General features: G+C 40.7%; 1 protein-coding gene across 1 annotated transcript in view; it reads right to left on the bottom strand.

The window, feature by feature from the left end:
• The window catches only part of ptprt (protein tyrosine phosphatase receptor type T), a 266949-nt gene that overhangs the window by 88477 nt on the left and 165943 nt on the right, over positions 1–12529 (bottom strand). Inside the window, exon 16 of the mRNA XM_070902667.1 lies at positions 11324–11380. Coding sequence (XP_070758768.1) covers positions 11324–11380 — 57 coding nt within the window. The remainder of the gene's footprint in view (positions 1–11323; positions 11381–12529) is intronic.

Genomic DNA, 12529 nt, shown 5'->3' on the forward strand with positions numbered 1-12529 from the left:
GCACTCATACAAAGAAACATAGAGAAGATGGTTTATCACACGCTCCCTTATATACACAAACAAGGACACACTTCATCCATTGCAAAGAGCATACACACAACATACAAACATCAAGCTGGGGGGTTGAAAACATCAGCAACATGCTAAAGAATACAATAAACAAAGATGAAATTTCAAGGGGGGAAATAATCATTTTAAATGAAGCTTTTTTTTGCCAAATATTTCATTTTGGAACAAAATAGTTGAACTCATTTGGAAGTGTCACTGCCAAACAACTTCACAACATCATGTAACACAGGTAACATTCATTAAACATTTACAATGAAATGCATGGTATGAGTTTACATACATCATTAAAAAACAAAACAAAAAAAACAATCTTGTAGCCCAAAAAAATCTATTTTGTTTCAGATTCGTGCCTTCTGCAAAGTTACAAAACATTATGAACGCGAAAAAGATAAAGAAGTCTTCTCTTTCGAATAAAAAATGTAGGCTAAAGATAAATAACTAAAGAGATCAACAGATAAAAAGACGAAAGAGGAAGATGAGGAAGAGCGCAAACAAATAAAAAGCTACAAGGTTGTTTTCTTTACGACGCCCGTCTTCATCCCACGTTACAAACATTGAAAACAAACAATGCACAAATGTAGAAGTCATACAAAGACATCAAGGTTAAAAGCGTAAAAACACATGCACGTAGAAAATGCTCTGCATCACTCAACAATACGAGATCAATCAATGCAAGGATTAAAGTACGCTGGCAAACAACTGAACAAACACAGTGGATAGAAAACAAAAAACTGGCCAAGGTGAATGCAAGGTTAGTGTTCAGTGTGGATTTCACAGGAGGAGGACACATATTCACACAGGTGCAGTCAGAGCACTGCTGTCACTGTATGGTTTGACGTAGAGGCCAGGAGGTGACTGACGACGGAGAGAGATGTACTTTACTTCCTGCTTGCTGCTTAGACTTTCTCATTTCAACATGTCCGACGTTACAATCACATCAAGTGATTTAAAGTTAATTCATTGCCAAGTTAAAAAGTTATACTTTATACCTTTTTAGCTTTTAAACATTGAACTTTTTGTCTTGTGCGTGTTTCATGTGACTTAAAAAGAGGAAAACTGAATTATTCCAAGCATAAAAGTACTTTGTGCGCACCTGAACTGTAGAGTCCATGTTGCTTCCTTCACAAACATCTCCACCTGCCGACTTCAACACATTCTTTTAAGGCCAGTTAATATTTTCAGATGACATCTTGTGTTTAACACTGAAAAAGTGTACCAGCTCTAGTCCAAGTTTCACTTTTAACTCTCAAAGAGACGCAAAAGAAAAAGCTGACTGAATAACCTATTAACAAAGCTGCTGCCTTCAGAGCACAAGAGAAAGAGAAAGAGTAGAGAAACAAAAACCACGAAAGACAGAAATGTTTGGAAGGAAACAAAGACGGGGATGAAAAAGAGGGAGAAATGAAGAATGACTGAGAATGAAAGAAAGAGGAAAGAGAGGTAGGAGAACTACATTAAGAAAAATAAAAAAAACTCGACATGACAGTGAAGACTGGAAAGAGAAAGCAAGAGGGCCCTGGGATCCTACACATGAATGCACCTGTTCCCTCACAGACACGCACCAAGCAGCCTCTTGTTATAACCTTGAAAGACAAAGACAGCCGATTAATAGAGTAATACTGCTGCGTGGGAGTTCAGTTTAATCCCCTGTCTCTCTCATCTTCGCCCCCTCTGCAATAACAACACAAGGTTGGCAGAGGAATCCACTGAGCTACTGGCTTAAGCACCTAACCTTGGCACGCTCGGTAATAGCTGCCGCAGTCCTCAATGGCTGCTGTGACGAGATGTTCCTTTAAAAACCCTGAATGCCTTCAATGAAAACAAATTCGCAGTCTTTGTAACCCGATCACGGACAGCCTTCCCGTCTCGAAGCTGTATCATCTTTGAAATTAAGAAAATACATCTGTCACTCTCCAGCCTACGCTTTAATGCAGAAGAAGAAAACGCAGCCTTTTCTCCCTGCATGTTTCTGTGGAAATGAGGCGCTGAATAGACGTTTTAATGGCGGAGTAAAGTTTTAAGCGCTGCATTCTCAACACAAGTGAATAACAGGATATTCGGTGGAGCCTCAATGTTTCATGTTTGGTTCAAAAAACAAACAGATGTGAGTCAGTTAAGTGTTCAGGAGTAACCACAACATCTTAAATAATGTAATAATATAACAATAAAACTCAGATGAAGCTTAATTGCGAGCTCGATTCAAAGACACTGAGTGGAGATGTAAAGGAGAGTCTCTCTGTTGGCACTGATGCCTCATGTGGGCGTTCAGAACTTGATCCCGAGTTTGATTCTGTCGTGTTGTTTAGAAGCAGACTGCCACTCCAGCACAGACGAGCACAGACGAGCACAGGAATAGTGGCATAAAAAGGGATGTGAGGAATGTCTGTGTGTTTTTCTTTTTTAAGAAAATTGTTTGGGCATTTGCCTTTAATTGATAGTAACAGACGAGAGAGGCAGGAAAGGTGGGAGGTAGAGGGGGGGTGACATGGGCCCGGGCTGCTGCGATAAGGACTCTACCAGGTGAGCAACAGGCTGCCTTTAGTTTCTTAACACAGTTATTTAATGAAATAACTGCTGTATATCATATATATATAGCAAATGACAGTAAGGGGCAGTAAATCTAATTTTAGTATTTTCAGCCTATGCTGCTGCCACATATTTTTAATATACTGTCAACGCACAAACTGTAAAATGTCCTTTACTCAACACTTCCTCAGTAAAATGTGCAGTTTATCTTCAATCAGACTGTAGATGCAACTGAACTTGTATATTTCAATCCAAAACTTTACCCATCTGATGCAAGCAATGGACTCTCCGGTTGCTAAGTGTTTACTTAAACAACTCATCAGCCACGATATGCACGAGTGAACTGCCTGCAGCTTTTTATCCCATTATTATCCCATCAGAAAATAACCATGGAAGGACTCTGTCTGATAGCCTGCGGCCCTGTAATCAGCTGAGGTGTATAGAAGAGCGAATATCAGCTCGTCTGTCCGTCGTGAACATCACAGTTACATGAGAGCCTCCAGCGATAACGCAAGAGACAGGTTCACACGTTTCCCTGTAGTCTGCGCCCTAATAATCACCCCACAGGTGTATTAAACCTCAATTTCTCCCCTGAGTGATCCACAATATGTATCACCTGACACATCACAGTGTGACCCCATTTGTTCACACTTCACCGGCCCACGTGCTGATTGGGTTCAACAGTTCACGATGTAACAGTAGAGGACCCCATCTGGCGACGGGTTCAGCTCCATTTAACATTGCGATTGGCCAGCTCAGGAGCCGCTCAGCCAATCAGGCGAACCCTGAACAGGGTTCTGACTGTAGCAGAGGAGAAGTGATCTAATGCGACCATGTCCGTTACGAGGGGGTAAAAGTTGAGATGAACCAAATCGGCACGGCAAAATAGGATTGACTGACAACTGGTGCAAACACAATATGGAGGACACCGTGGCCTCATTTATTATTGTATTGTCAATGTCAACTAACAGGTGGCTCGTAAGTATGTACAATTTATGGATCCATCTTGCTGTCTTGCCACCGGTACTGGCAGGTGGTGTAGGTATTATGTTCCTGGCACATATCGGGTCCTAAAAACGACAGCTGGAACAGTAGAGGACCTCATACCTTAACAATATGTTAGGCCAGGCGAATGTCCTCATCTTTTCTCAAATGGAAATGTCTAGCAGACCAATTCTCTGACGTCTCACAGCAGTTCACCCAGGAACTTGACAGTAACTAAAGTTCAGCAGCCAGTACCTACAGAGCAGGGTGTTATTCTAATTCTAAAAATATAGATCAACTGATCTGCTGCAGCAAGCAAGAGCCTGTGAAGTAAAAGAGTCACCCAGTTTTAATTCAGTCGACTTCTATATTGATTATACTTTGAGTAGAAAATAGTGCAGCGGACATTAGCCGTCAGCCCTAAAAGGTTTGATATGATTTCATTTCTTCAGTGATCAAAAAGCATCCAAAATGACCCGAGATCACATCACAAGATGAAAAGGTCTTTGTTGACACTTGCCCTTATTGCCGTATAATGGGCAACGTTGCCATGGGCAACCAAACATGTGGCCAGAAAGATTGAGATGAGACAGAATGTGATTATAAAAACGTACTGTATTGTCTTAATTGAAAAACAGCGCAGTAAATCTTCGACATATGTAAACGCAGTAAATGATGGATTTGTTTTCACAAAATGAACTGTGTGCTTTCTCAAACGTGCTTTTACAGAACCTACAGCAGCAAAACTACAAGTGCTCATAGCTTACGATCCACAATGAAGCTGTTCATCAACCTAATCTGTTGCCGAACACAACATCGCTCATCTGCACGTGTAGTGCAGAGGAGCCTAATGGAGAGAGGAGTGGGGTGGGCCTGCATGGTAATGGCCAGGAGAGGGTCTTAAATTCTGTCTTTTTCCCTGTAAAATCCTCCCAGGAGAAAAAGACGTGAAATATCGATCTGAGTGGTATAACTGCTCTGACTGTCTCTGTAGACGCCAGAATTCACAACCACGTGGCCTTCACAGTGATGGGCTGTCCTACCAGGGGGACGCTGTAGTCATGGACAGCAACACTGGTGGCTGCAGAGAATACAAACACACGGATACTATCTCTGTAGCTCATAAATATGCTGGGAAGTGAACCGCAATGCTACACAAAACATTTGGTAGATTATTGTATCCACAAAAACTAGCATCTTAGAATAGGATGCCATTCGTATACAGCACCTTAGACATGAACCCTGGAGGTAAAGCAGAGGAGAGGTGAACTGTGTTTGAACACTTCGTGTCTTTACAGGATCAACATATGTTCTAGTTTATCTAATCATACTCTACAATGAAGAAATGTTGATCATGAATACTTTAAGAAGTTATATTTTAGAGCATAAATCCTGCATGTGTTGGAATATACTAATCTGGTGCTACTGTGTCATGTCTGAAGGGAGAGCTGCCTTCAGTATTAATGCAGAATAGAAGAAGGATAAATGCATTAAAGGGGAATTCCTCAGTGTTTGCCATTATAACTGTGACAACATTGGGATGGTGATGATATTGATTGCTTCCAAAAGGCATTAATCCCCAGAATTCCTTGTGTGTGCGAGTGTGTACGTGTGCATTTATACATTTCTCTGCACAGGAGTTTTCTCCTTTTATTTCTCCCACTTGAAGAGCATGATAAAATTATCAGGGTGGAATTATGGCTAAAACCAGAGATATTAAAAACATAATCTCATCCAAATAGAGAGAAGATTGATTCTCCTATCCATCGACGCACTGCAGCAGCCCTGAATGACAAATTAAATGCTGCTTTTCTGTGCGTGTGTGTGTGTACATGTCACAGGTTTGAGTGGCGGTGCATCGTATGGGTGTGTGTGGGTAGGTAAAAATTATATATACATATATATATGTGTGTGTGTGTGTGTGTGTGTGTGTGTGTGTGTGTTACACTGTAATTGTTTATGTGCTTGTGTGTGTCTTAGATCAGGGTTGACATGAAGGTTTAGTTTTTAGGTATTGTTTGTCAGCAGCTGCGGGGAGCATCCTCTGGGGATTAGCGTTAGCATGGCTGAGTGTATTTAACAGGATTACTAATCTGAACTATGCTGCCGCAGCGCTCCGTGTGTGTGTGTGTGTGTGTGTGTGTGCGCGCGCATATCTATTCTTACATGTGCCTTCGACTATGATTCTGAATATTTGTGTGCATGCGTGTTTTTGTGCATCTATGTAATAATGCACCTGTGAATACATGAGTGTACCTGAGTGCCTTTGTAAATGTGTCTCTGTCTGGCTTTGTGGAAACTGGTGTGTGTGTTAGTGAGTGTGTGTGTGTGTGTGTGTGTGTGTGTGTGTGTGTGTGTGTGTGTGTGTGTGTGGTCAGAGGATGATGGCTTAACATATCCTCACTCTCCGTAACTTGAACAATGGACAATGCTAATGGTTGCTACTCAGTCCCTCACTCTCTCTCTCACACACACACACACACACACACACACACACACACACACACACACACACACACACACACACACACGCCAGTTTCCATTAATGTTGACATTAATGTTAAGGTCAGCAGGACGCGGTTTACTAAGTACTTTAGAGCTTTTAAGAACTAAAACGACTTAAATGCTTCATCATCTGGTCTCTGCAGAGCTTTTTGGAGTTTGGGGGGGGGGGGGGGGGGGGGGGGGGGGTGTTGTTAACACTGAAAAATGTATGTCTGAGTATTATACTGACAATATGAACTATCCCCGAAATGAAAAGGTTGAATGTTGTACTTTTTTGCCCAAATATTACACGATTTAAGTTACTTTAACTGAATACTGAGAAACTCGAATTGTGTTATTGACAACCGATGATTGTGAACTTTTTATCGACACTCATTTATGAAATTGATACACGACCTTTTTAAGAATTAAACCCCGTTCTTTAACCTTTGGATCACCGTCTTTATAGAAACACTGAAAGTACAGTACATCCATAGCGTGTGCTGAGTGTGAATATGTGTGTTTGATGGTTATGCGTGTTTGTAAGAGTGTCCGTATTGTGCTGTATTTATTATCCATCTTCTCTCCTATCCAGATTTGTTGACAGCAACATGACAGCTTCTATATCCCTGCTGTACCCATTTTCTGAAAACAATCCCAAAATGCAACGCAACGTGTCGTATGATGACCAAATCAATTACAGGGACACATAAACACATTGAGCTCGAATAAAACTTTGATTCCCCCTCGAAGGGAATTTGTTTCTGACAAGGTATCGCAGCCAAAGGCCGAAGTGAATTGCATGTTAGGACACAGCTGCTGTAAGCTGACAGCCACAAAAGCAGGAAGGCTGGCAGGGAGGTAAGGCCTTGAGATTATAAAAAACAACCTGGAACCAAAAAGGTGACAAATCGCCCAACTCTAACTCATTCTGAGTGACTTGCAATAAATGCACAGGAAAAATTCAATTATGGAGCTGTTATCAGAACAGTGGATTTATACTAACATCTAATTCAAATCAGACTAACTCATTGCTTTCTCCATAAATGCCGAGCATTCAGAATATATTTGACAGCATACATGACGATGCAAAATACAATGTAAAACTTCTCATGGAGAGTGCACTGATGCTAAACCACGTTATCATACATGTAAGAGCAAAACAGCTGTTTCAAGCTTTAGAAACATTGACATTTGGGTGCCAAACGTTCAGCTGCAGTTACTTTAAAGCTGCCGCCTGCTGTACAACGGTGTGCAACTTCCACGAGACCAGGCAATCTGTAAAATGGCATGTCAACATGCGCTAGTTTAAACAAATGATTAAAAAAATAATTAAAACAATTGAGCTCAATAAATCCAAGCTGCCCAAGAATCATACGCATTTATATGGAGGTAAAAATGAAGTAGAACATTCAACATTATTTAATAATCTCTTAAATCCATTATTTTTGCACTGCAGAGCTATGTCCAGGTTCAACCTGTCGTTGCACACTGCGTCTTTTTATGTTTGAGGCTTGTTTATCCTTGGCCTCAAAGCCTCAGTGCCATAGTTTTTTTTTTTTTCCCAACGAATCACAATCTTGTTTATTAGCTATATTACAACAAAAAAAAAGCTAAGTTACTTTAATATTCATCAAAGTCATAGTGATCCTGAAAGCCAACAAAGGTCTTCTTTAACCACAAGGCCAGACAAGAGCACAATAAAGAAAATAAAAGCTTTAAATGGTTGCCTGGATCCCCGACTCAATTTGTAACTGCCCACTGAATTCAGCAGTGAGTTCAAAAGTTCATAAATTCACAATTCAGTGAAGTTTCCACGTCAAACCAAATCTATCTATCTATCTATCTTCTTTAATCTTCTTTAATGTTTCTTTCGTACTCCCTTCCTTTCTACTCTGTTACTCTTTCCATCTTTCCCTCCCTTCATCCGTCCATCTTTCCTCCTCTCTTCACCCCCAGATGCTGGTGAGTACTTTACGACCTGGCCCCCAAGATTTACGCAGGGACAACTGAACATTTTGTCGCTGTTCTGTGGAGCAGATGGAAAATTCATGGCGGAGTTGGAAGGGCGAACTTAGCATAAGACAACAATTCGCCACAATGTCTGTCTGGCGAAGACAGCGAGGCAGGTACACCTGTCTGCATTCACAATGCTACAGCTGCAGGAAAAAAGAAAATCCTTGAGCCTGAGTCTGACTCCACTGTTGGATTTTTCTTTTCTCCTTCTGTCACTCTCTGTCTCTCTTGGTTTTTGATCATCTCCTTCTCTCTTGGGTTTTATTTCTTTTCCTCTCTGGAATATGGTCTCTTTCTGTTTTACGCTCTCTGTCTCTAAGTTTCCCTCCTATTTCTCTGTCGGCTGCAGCTGCAGTCGAACCCTGCGTGCTCCCTGTACAGCTTGAACTGCACTTAATCCATTGCCGAGTGGTATTGTGCCCTTAAAATGTCACACCGTCGCCAGATATTCACCTAAAAACACCCTTGACAAGTTGTTTTTTTTTCTTTTCTTTTAACAACCTGACTCAATCTGTTGCAAATTCAGAGAGCAAACTGACTCACTAAGCAGCAAGCAGGCAACACTTGGTGATGACGGGAAAATTGGAGGAGGACAGGTTGTAAAGAATGGGTGTGTGTGTTTGTGTTTGTGTGCGTGACAGGTAGTGTAGGTCAATGACGAAGATAATTCATAATTCCACTTTTGCAGTTCAGACACGCACACCTTACATCACACGTACATAGATAACAAGCCGCACGTTGCATCAGTCTTGCACCGCGCCAGAGTCAGTTACAACACGACTCTGTACACCATCAATTATAATCGACCTCAGGACTAATGGTAATGGGAATTGAAGCTGACATATAATACCAGCGTATGGATGACAAGGGGTGGGTTTGATGCTCCCGTGAGCCGCGTGCAGGGCATACGGACGCTGCCAATGTAGGAGTCCCACTTATCAATGCATGTTTCCTGCTTCACGTTCAGCCGATCTAAACACGAACAGGAATTATGAAGCTGCATTCACACTGCAGGCCTTCTTGCGTCTTGTGTAAAAGCAATGTAACAGAGATGCTAAACTCATTTGTTTTTATTGTGTAACAGTTGAAATATACATTTCTGAAGGACTGAAGCAGAACAGATGAACGAAGTGGGACTTCTGCCACCTGGCCGGTGCTGCACAGAGTGTGATATAAAGCCAGGCCTGTGTTCGTTTCACATTCAAATCAATCTGGTGAAAAAGTAGACTGACTTCCCGAGTCATAATTAGACCGCCAACAGAAACTGTATTTAATAACGCTGCACTGCAACTATCTGTTCATTTTTTATAAGTATAATGTATGAAATGTTCATTTGTGAAAGTGTTAAAAAGTAACTGTACAATGTTCAGCATTGAAATGAAATGCCATTTTAATGTACCCAGAGGATTTCTGCTTTCATCTGCAGTTAGGTAAGCAACCACGCTTCATATGAATACAATCTATATTTATTCAATTTAGGATTTCACTTGTTTCCGCTGTTGTGCATGATATGCATAATTCTCTGTGCTGGGCCTTGCAACCTCAATTTCCCTCAGGACAATAAGTGTTATTGTATTCGTGTGAAGTCATCTCATACTCTTGACAAAGAACTGTGACAGCAGTTTACGACCATGCTTGCTGTTGACCAATTCCCTGCTCTGTCCCCATTGTTCAAGTCAACATTTTGATTGTTGTATTCGCTGAATGACATTCATATTCCGCCGTCACGTCTCCGCATTGCAAAATAAAATCCAGTTCAGTAAACAATGTTTAGCTCCTGTGTTTGGATTGCACATGGATGATTGGATTTTAAAGAACTGGGCTGTATTAAAAAAAAAAAAAAAACACTAATACATGAAATGGCTCTACAATTTTTGTTGTAATCAGTTTTGTTCACATAAGGCCTCATGATAAAGAATCATGTCAAATATATAAAATAATAGATTTTACCTTCAAAGCAATCATTTTCTATGGTGTTGGTGGCATACAGTAATTGGAGTCACATGTTTCAAAGGTTGGATATCTTATATTAGAACCCATTATGTGTTTAAATGCCGTATTTTTTATAGCATCGCATTGAAGGTCAACGGTTTGAAAATATTCTGTTGATCACAAATTTAAAAAGGAAATATATTTTCTTTCAAATATAAGGCCACGTCTTTTCAATGAACGTAAAGGAAGAAAACAGATGGCTGATTCTGTGTCCTTGTCCTTCCATTTGCAACAGTTCAAATGCTTTGCTAAGTCTCTAAGTGTGACATACAGTTGAATTGTAGGTATGTTCAGTATTTGATCGTCCCAAAAAAGGTCAGGGACTTGCGATGAGAAGCAGTGTGTGTATTGTGGTTGAGGGAAGTGGCATCACTGATCAGTGGAGGCTAGTGTTCTGTCGATTGAAAGAATTCGGTTCAGGGCTCAACTCAAACCAAGCACCTTTGAAATCAATCCACCACATAAACAACGCGCTCTGCCATCACGCCATGTTAGGGAATATTACACCTCAACACTGAAGATAAATGTTTCAGAGAGTTGTGATCTGTAACAGCGATGTTGATATAGGGTATAACATAGGTTTAAAACGATGGACAGCAGTGGATTAGGCTAAGCTACGCTAAAAAACAGTAAGTCTAACCTTCACCATGTCTAACTCCAACAGATGTGTAACCATTTAATGCTATTTAAAGGGAATCGCCATCATCCATTGCTGTTTCATCCACCATACGTTTCTGTTTTTGTCACTAAGTGAATGACTGTCACACATGTAAGAATGAAACCATACTTAAAGTAAATAGCTTATGGATTGTAGTGTAAGATGGCTTTTGATCTAACAGAGAGCTTTTCCTTTTCATATAAAAGGCTACTGCGTTGTATATTAGCAGACAAGACAAAGTCTAATGTTAGCTTACAGTCCAAATACTCCGGCTATTGACTTTGCATGGAAGCAGCATGGTTTCACTGTGGTGTGTGTGTGTGTGTTGCAAGACAGAGAGAGAGAGGAGATTCAAACACAGCCAGCGACACTCGAAGCAGAGCAGACATGCAAACAAATGCAGTAAGATGACGATGAGAAGGAAAGACAAAAACCAAAGAGCAAAACCAGAGAAGAGTCAAGAAACAAAGGAAAAGTAAGGGAGGCCGGGGGACAACCAAAATGAAACAAGGTTTGTGTTGTGTTTATGGTTGTACTGTGATGAAAAAATATAACATAGGGAAGAAAATATTCTGCCTATAAAGCAATAATCACCTTCGCTTGGGATGACTAGAATGTACGGCGTTGTTATTTGTCCCCTACCTATTACCACTAAGGCCAAGGGCCGCACGTCCCCGCCGGAAAGCATGAGAAAGAGAGGGAAGAGAGAAAACAAACAACAACAAAAAAAGGAAAAGAAAGAAGAAAAAAAGTCTAAGAAAAAAAGACGTATACTTTTCTTTATCCATTTCATCAAGGTTTAGATCTCCCTGGTTTACAATTGCACAATCTGTCTTAGAGGAGAGAAATTGCAGTGGTGAGAGATAGCACTAGAACATTAAGATCAATAGGACAACTAACACTCAAGATGTGAACTGGGATATGACTGGTCGTATTGCCAGGAAGTAAGCGTCAATGAGCATCTCGAGTGGCCCATTACCAGGAAAAGGCTTAACAGATGTGTTGCTGGTGAGGATGTTTATTACCAAAGAGTGAGTCAGTGAATGCAGATGTGGTGCTGGGGGGGGGGGGGTTATCATTTGAGTCTGTTGAGTCTGTCAGCTGGGCTTGACGGGTTAATAAAAATAAAGGGAGTAGGAAATGGAAGAGAAAAGAAATGAAGTGATGGTTGAAAGAAAAAAAAAAATGAACTTTGTGGCGTGGCAAAGTAGGTGCAAAGACACAATCTGGCCTCCGGGTTCTGCTGCAAAGGTTTAGTCAGTACTTTCATCAAGGTTGAGAACAAATAATGTTTAGTTTAAAGCAACCACGCTGGGGAATAAAGGTGGCTTAAATTGACCCTCACTGTTACTCAAATAGTTTCCCTGCAGATCATTTAAAGCCATTACAGAAAGGTTTCATCTAAACTATTTCTGGTCTACATTTGTCAGAGGCAGAGTGCAGAAATAACTGGCGCTGGATAAATTCAACATCAGCTGGTTAAGCCAAAGAACCATGTTTTCAGATAGCGAGTGGGGCGACATAAACATTAAAGATGCAATAATACATGAGAAAGTCTACTGATATACCAAAGTTTCCTCCAGAGTCTGCTGTTTTCTTTATCCTGATGTATGCAGTGTGTAAAATGGCCACTTATGAAAGGAAAACAAGATAGACTGTATTCCTTTCTAAAGTTTGTTTGTGCTCAGATTAACATGCGGTCGCTCGCAAGGCAGCATCAAACTGAAGTTTTGTTGCTATGGTTACCCACAATTTAATATACACTACACACTGATGTAGAACAGTGGTAAAAAAAAGTTG

The sequence above is a fragment of the Enoplosus armatus genome, chromosome 3 (assembly GCF_043641665.1).
Source record: "Enoplosus armatus isolate fEnoArm2 chromosome 3, fEnoArm2.hap1, whole genome shotgun sequence".
NCBI lineage: Eukaryota > Metazoa > Chordata > Actinopteri > Centrarchiformes > Enoplosidae > Enoplosus > Enoplosus armatus.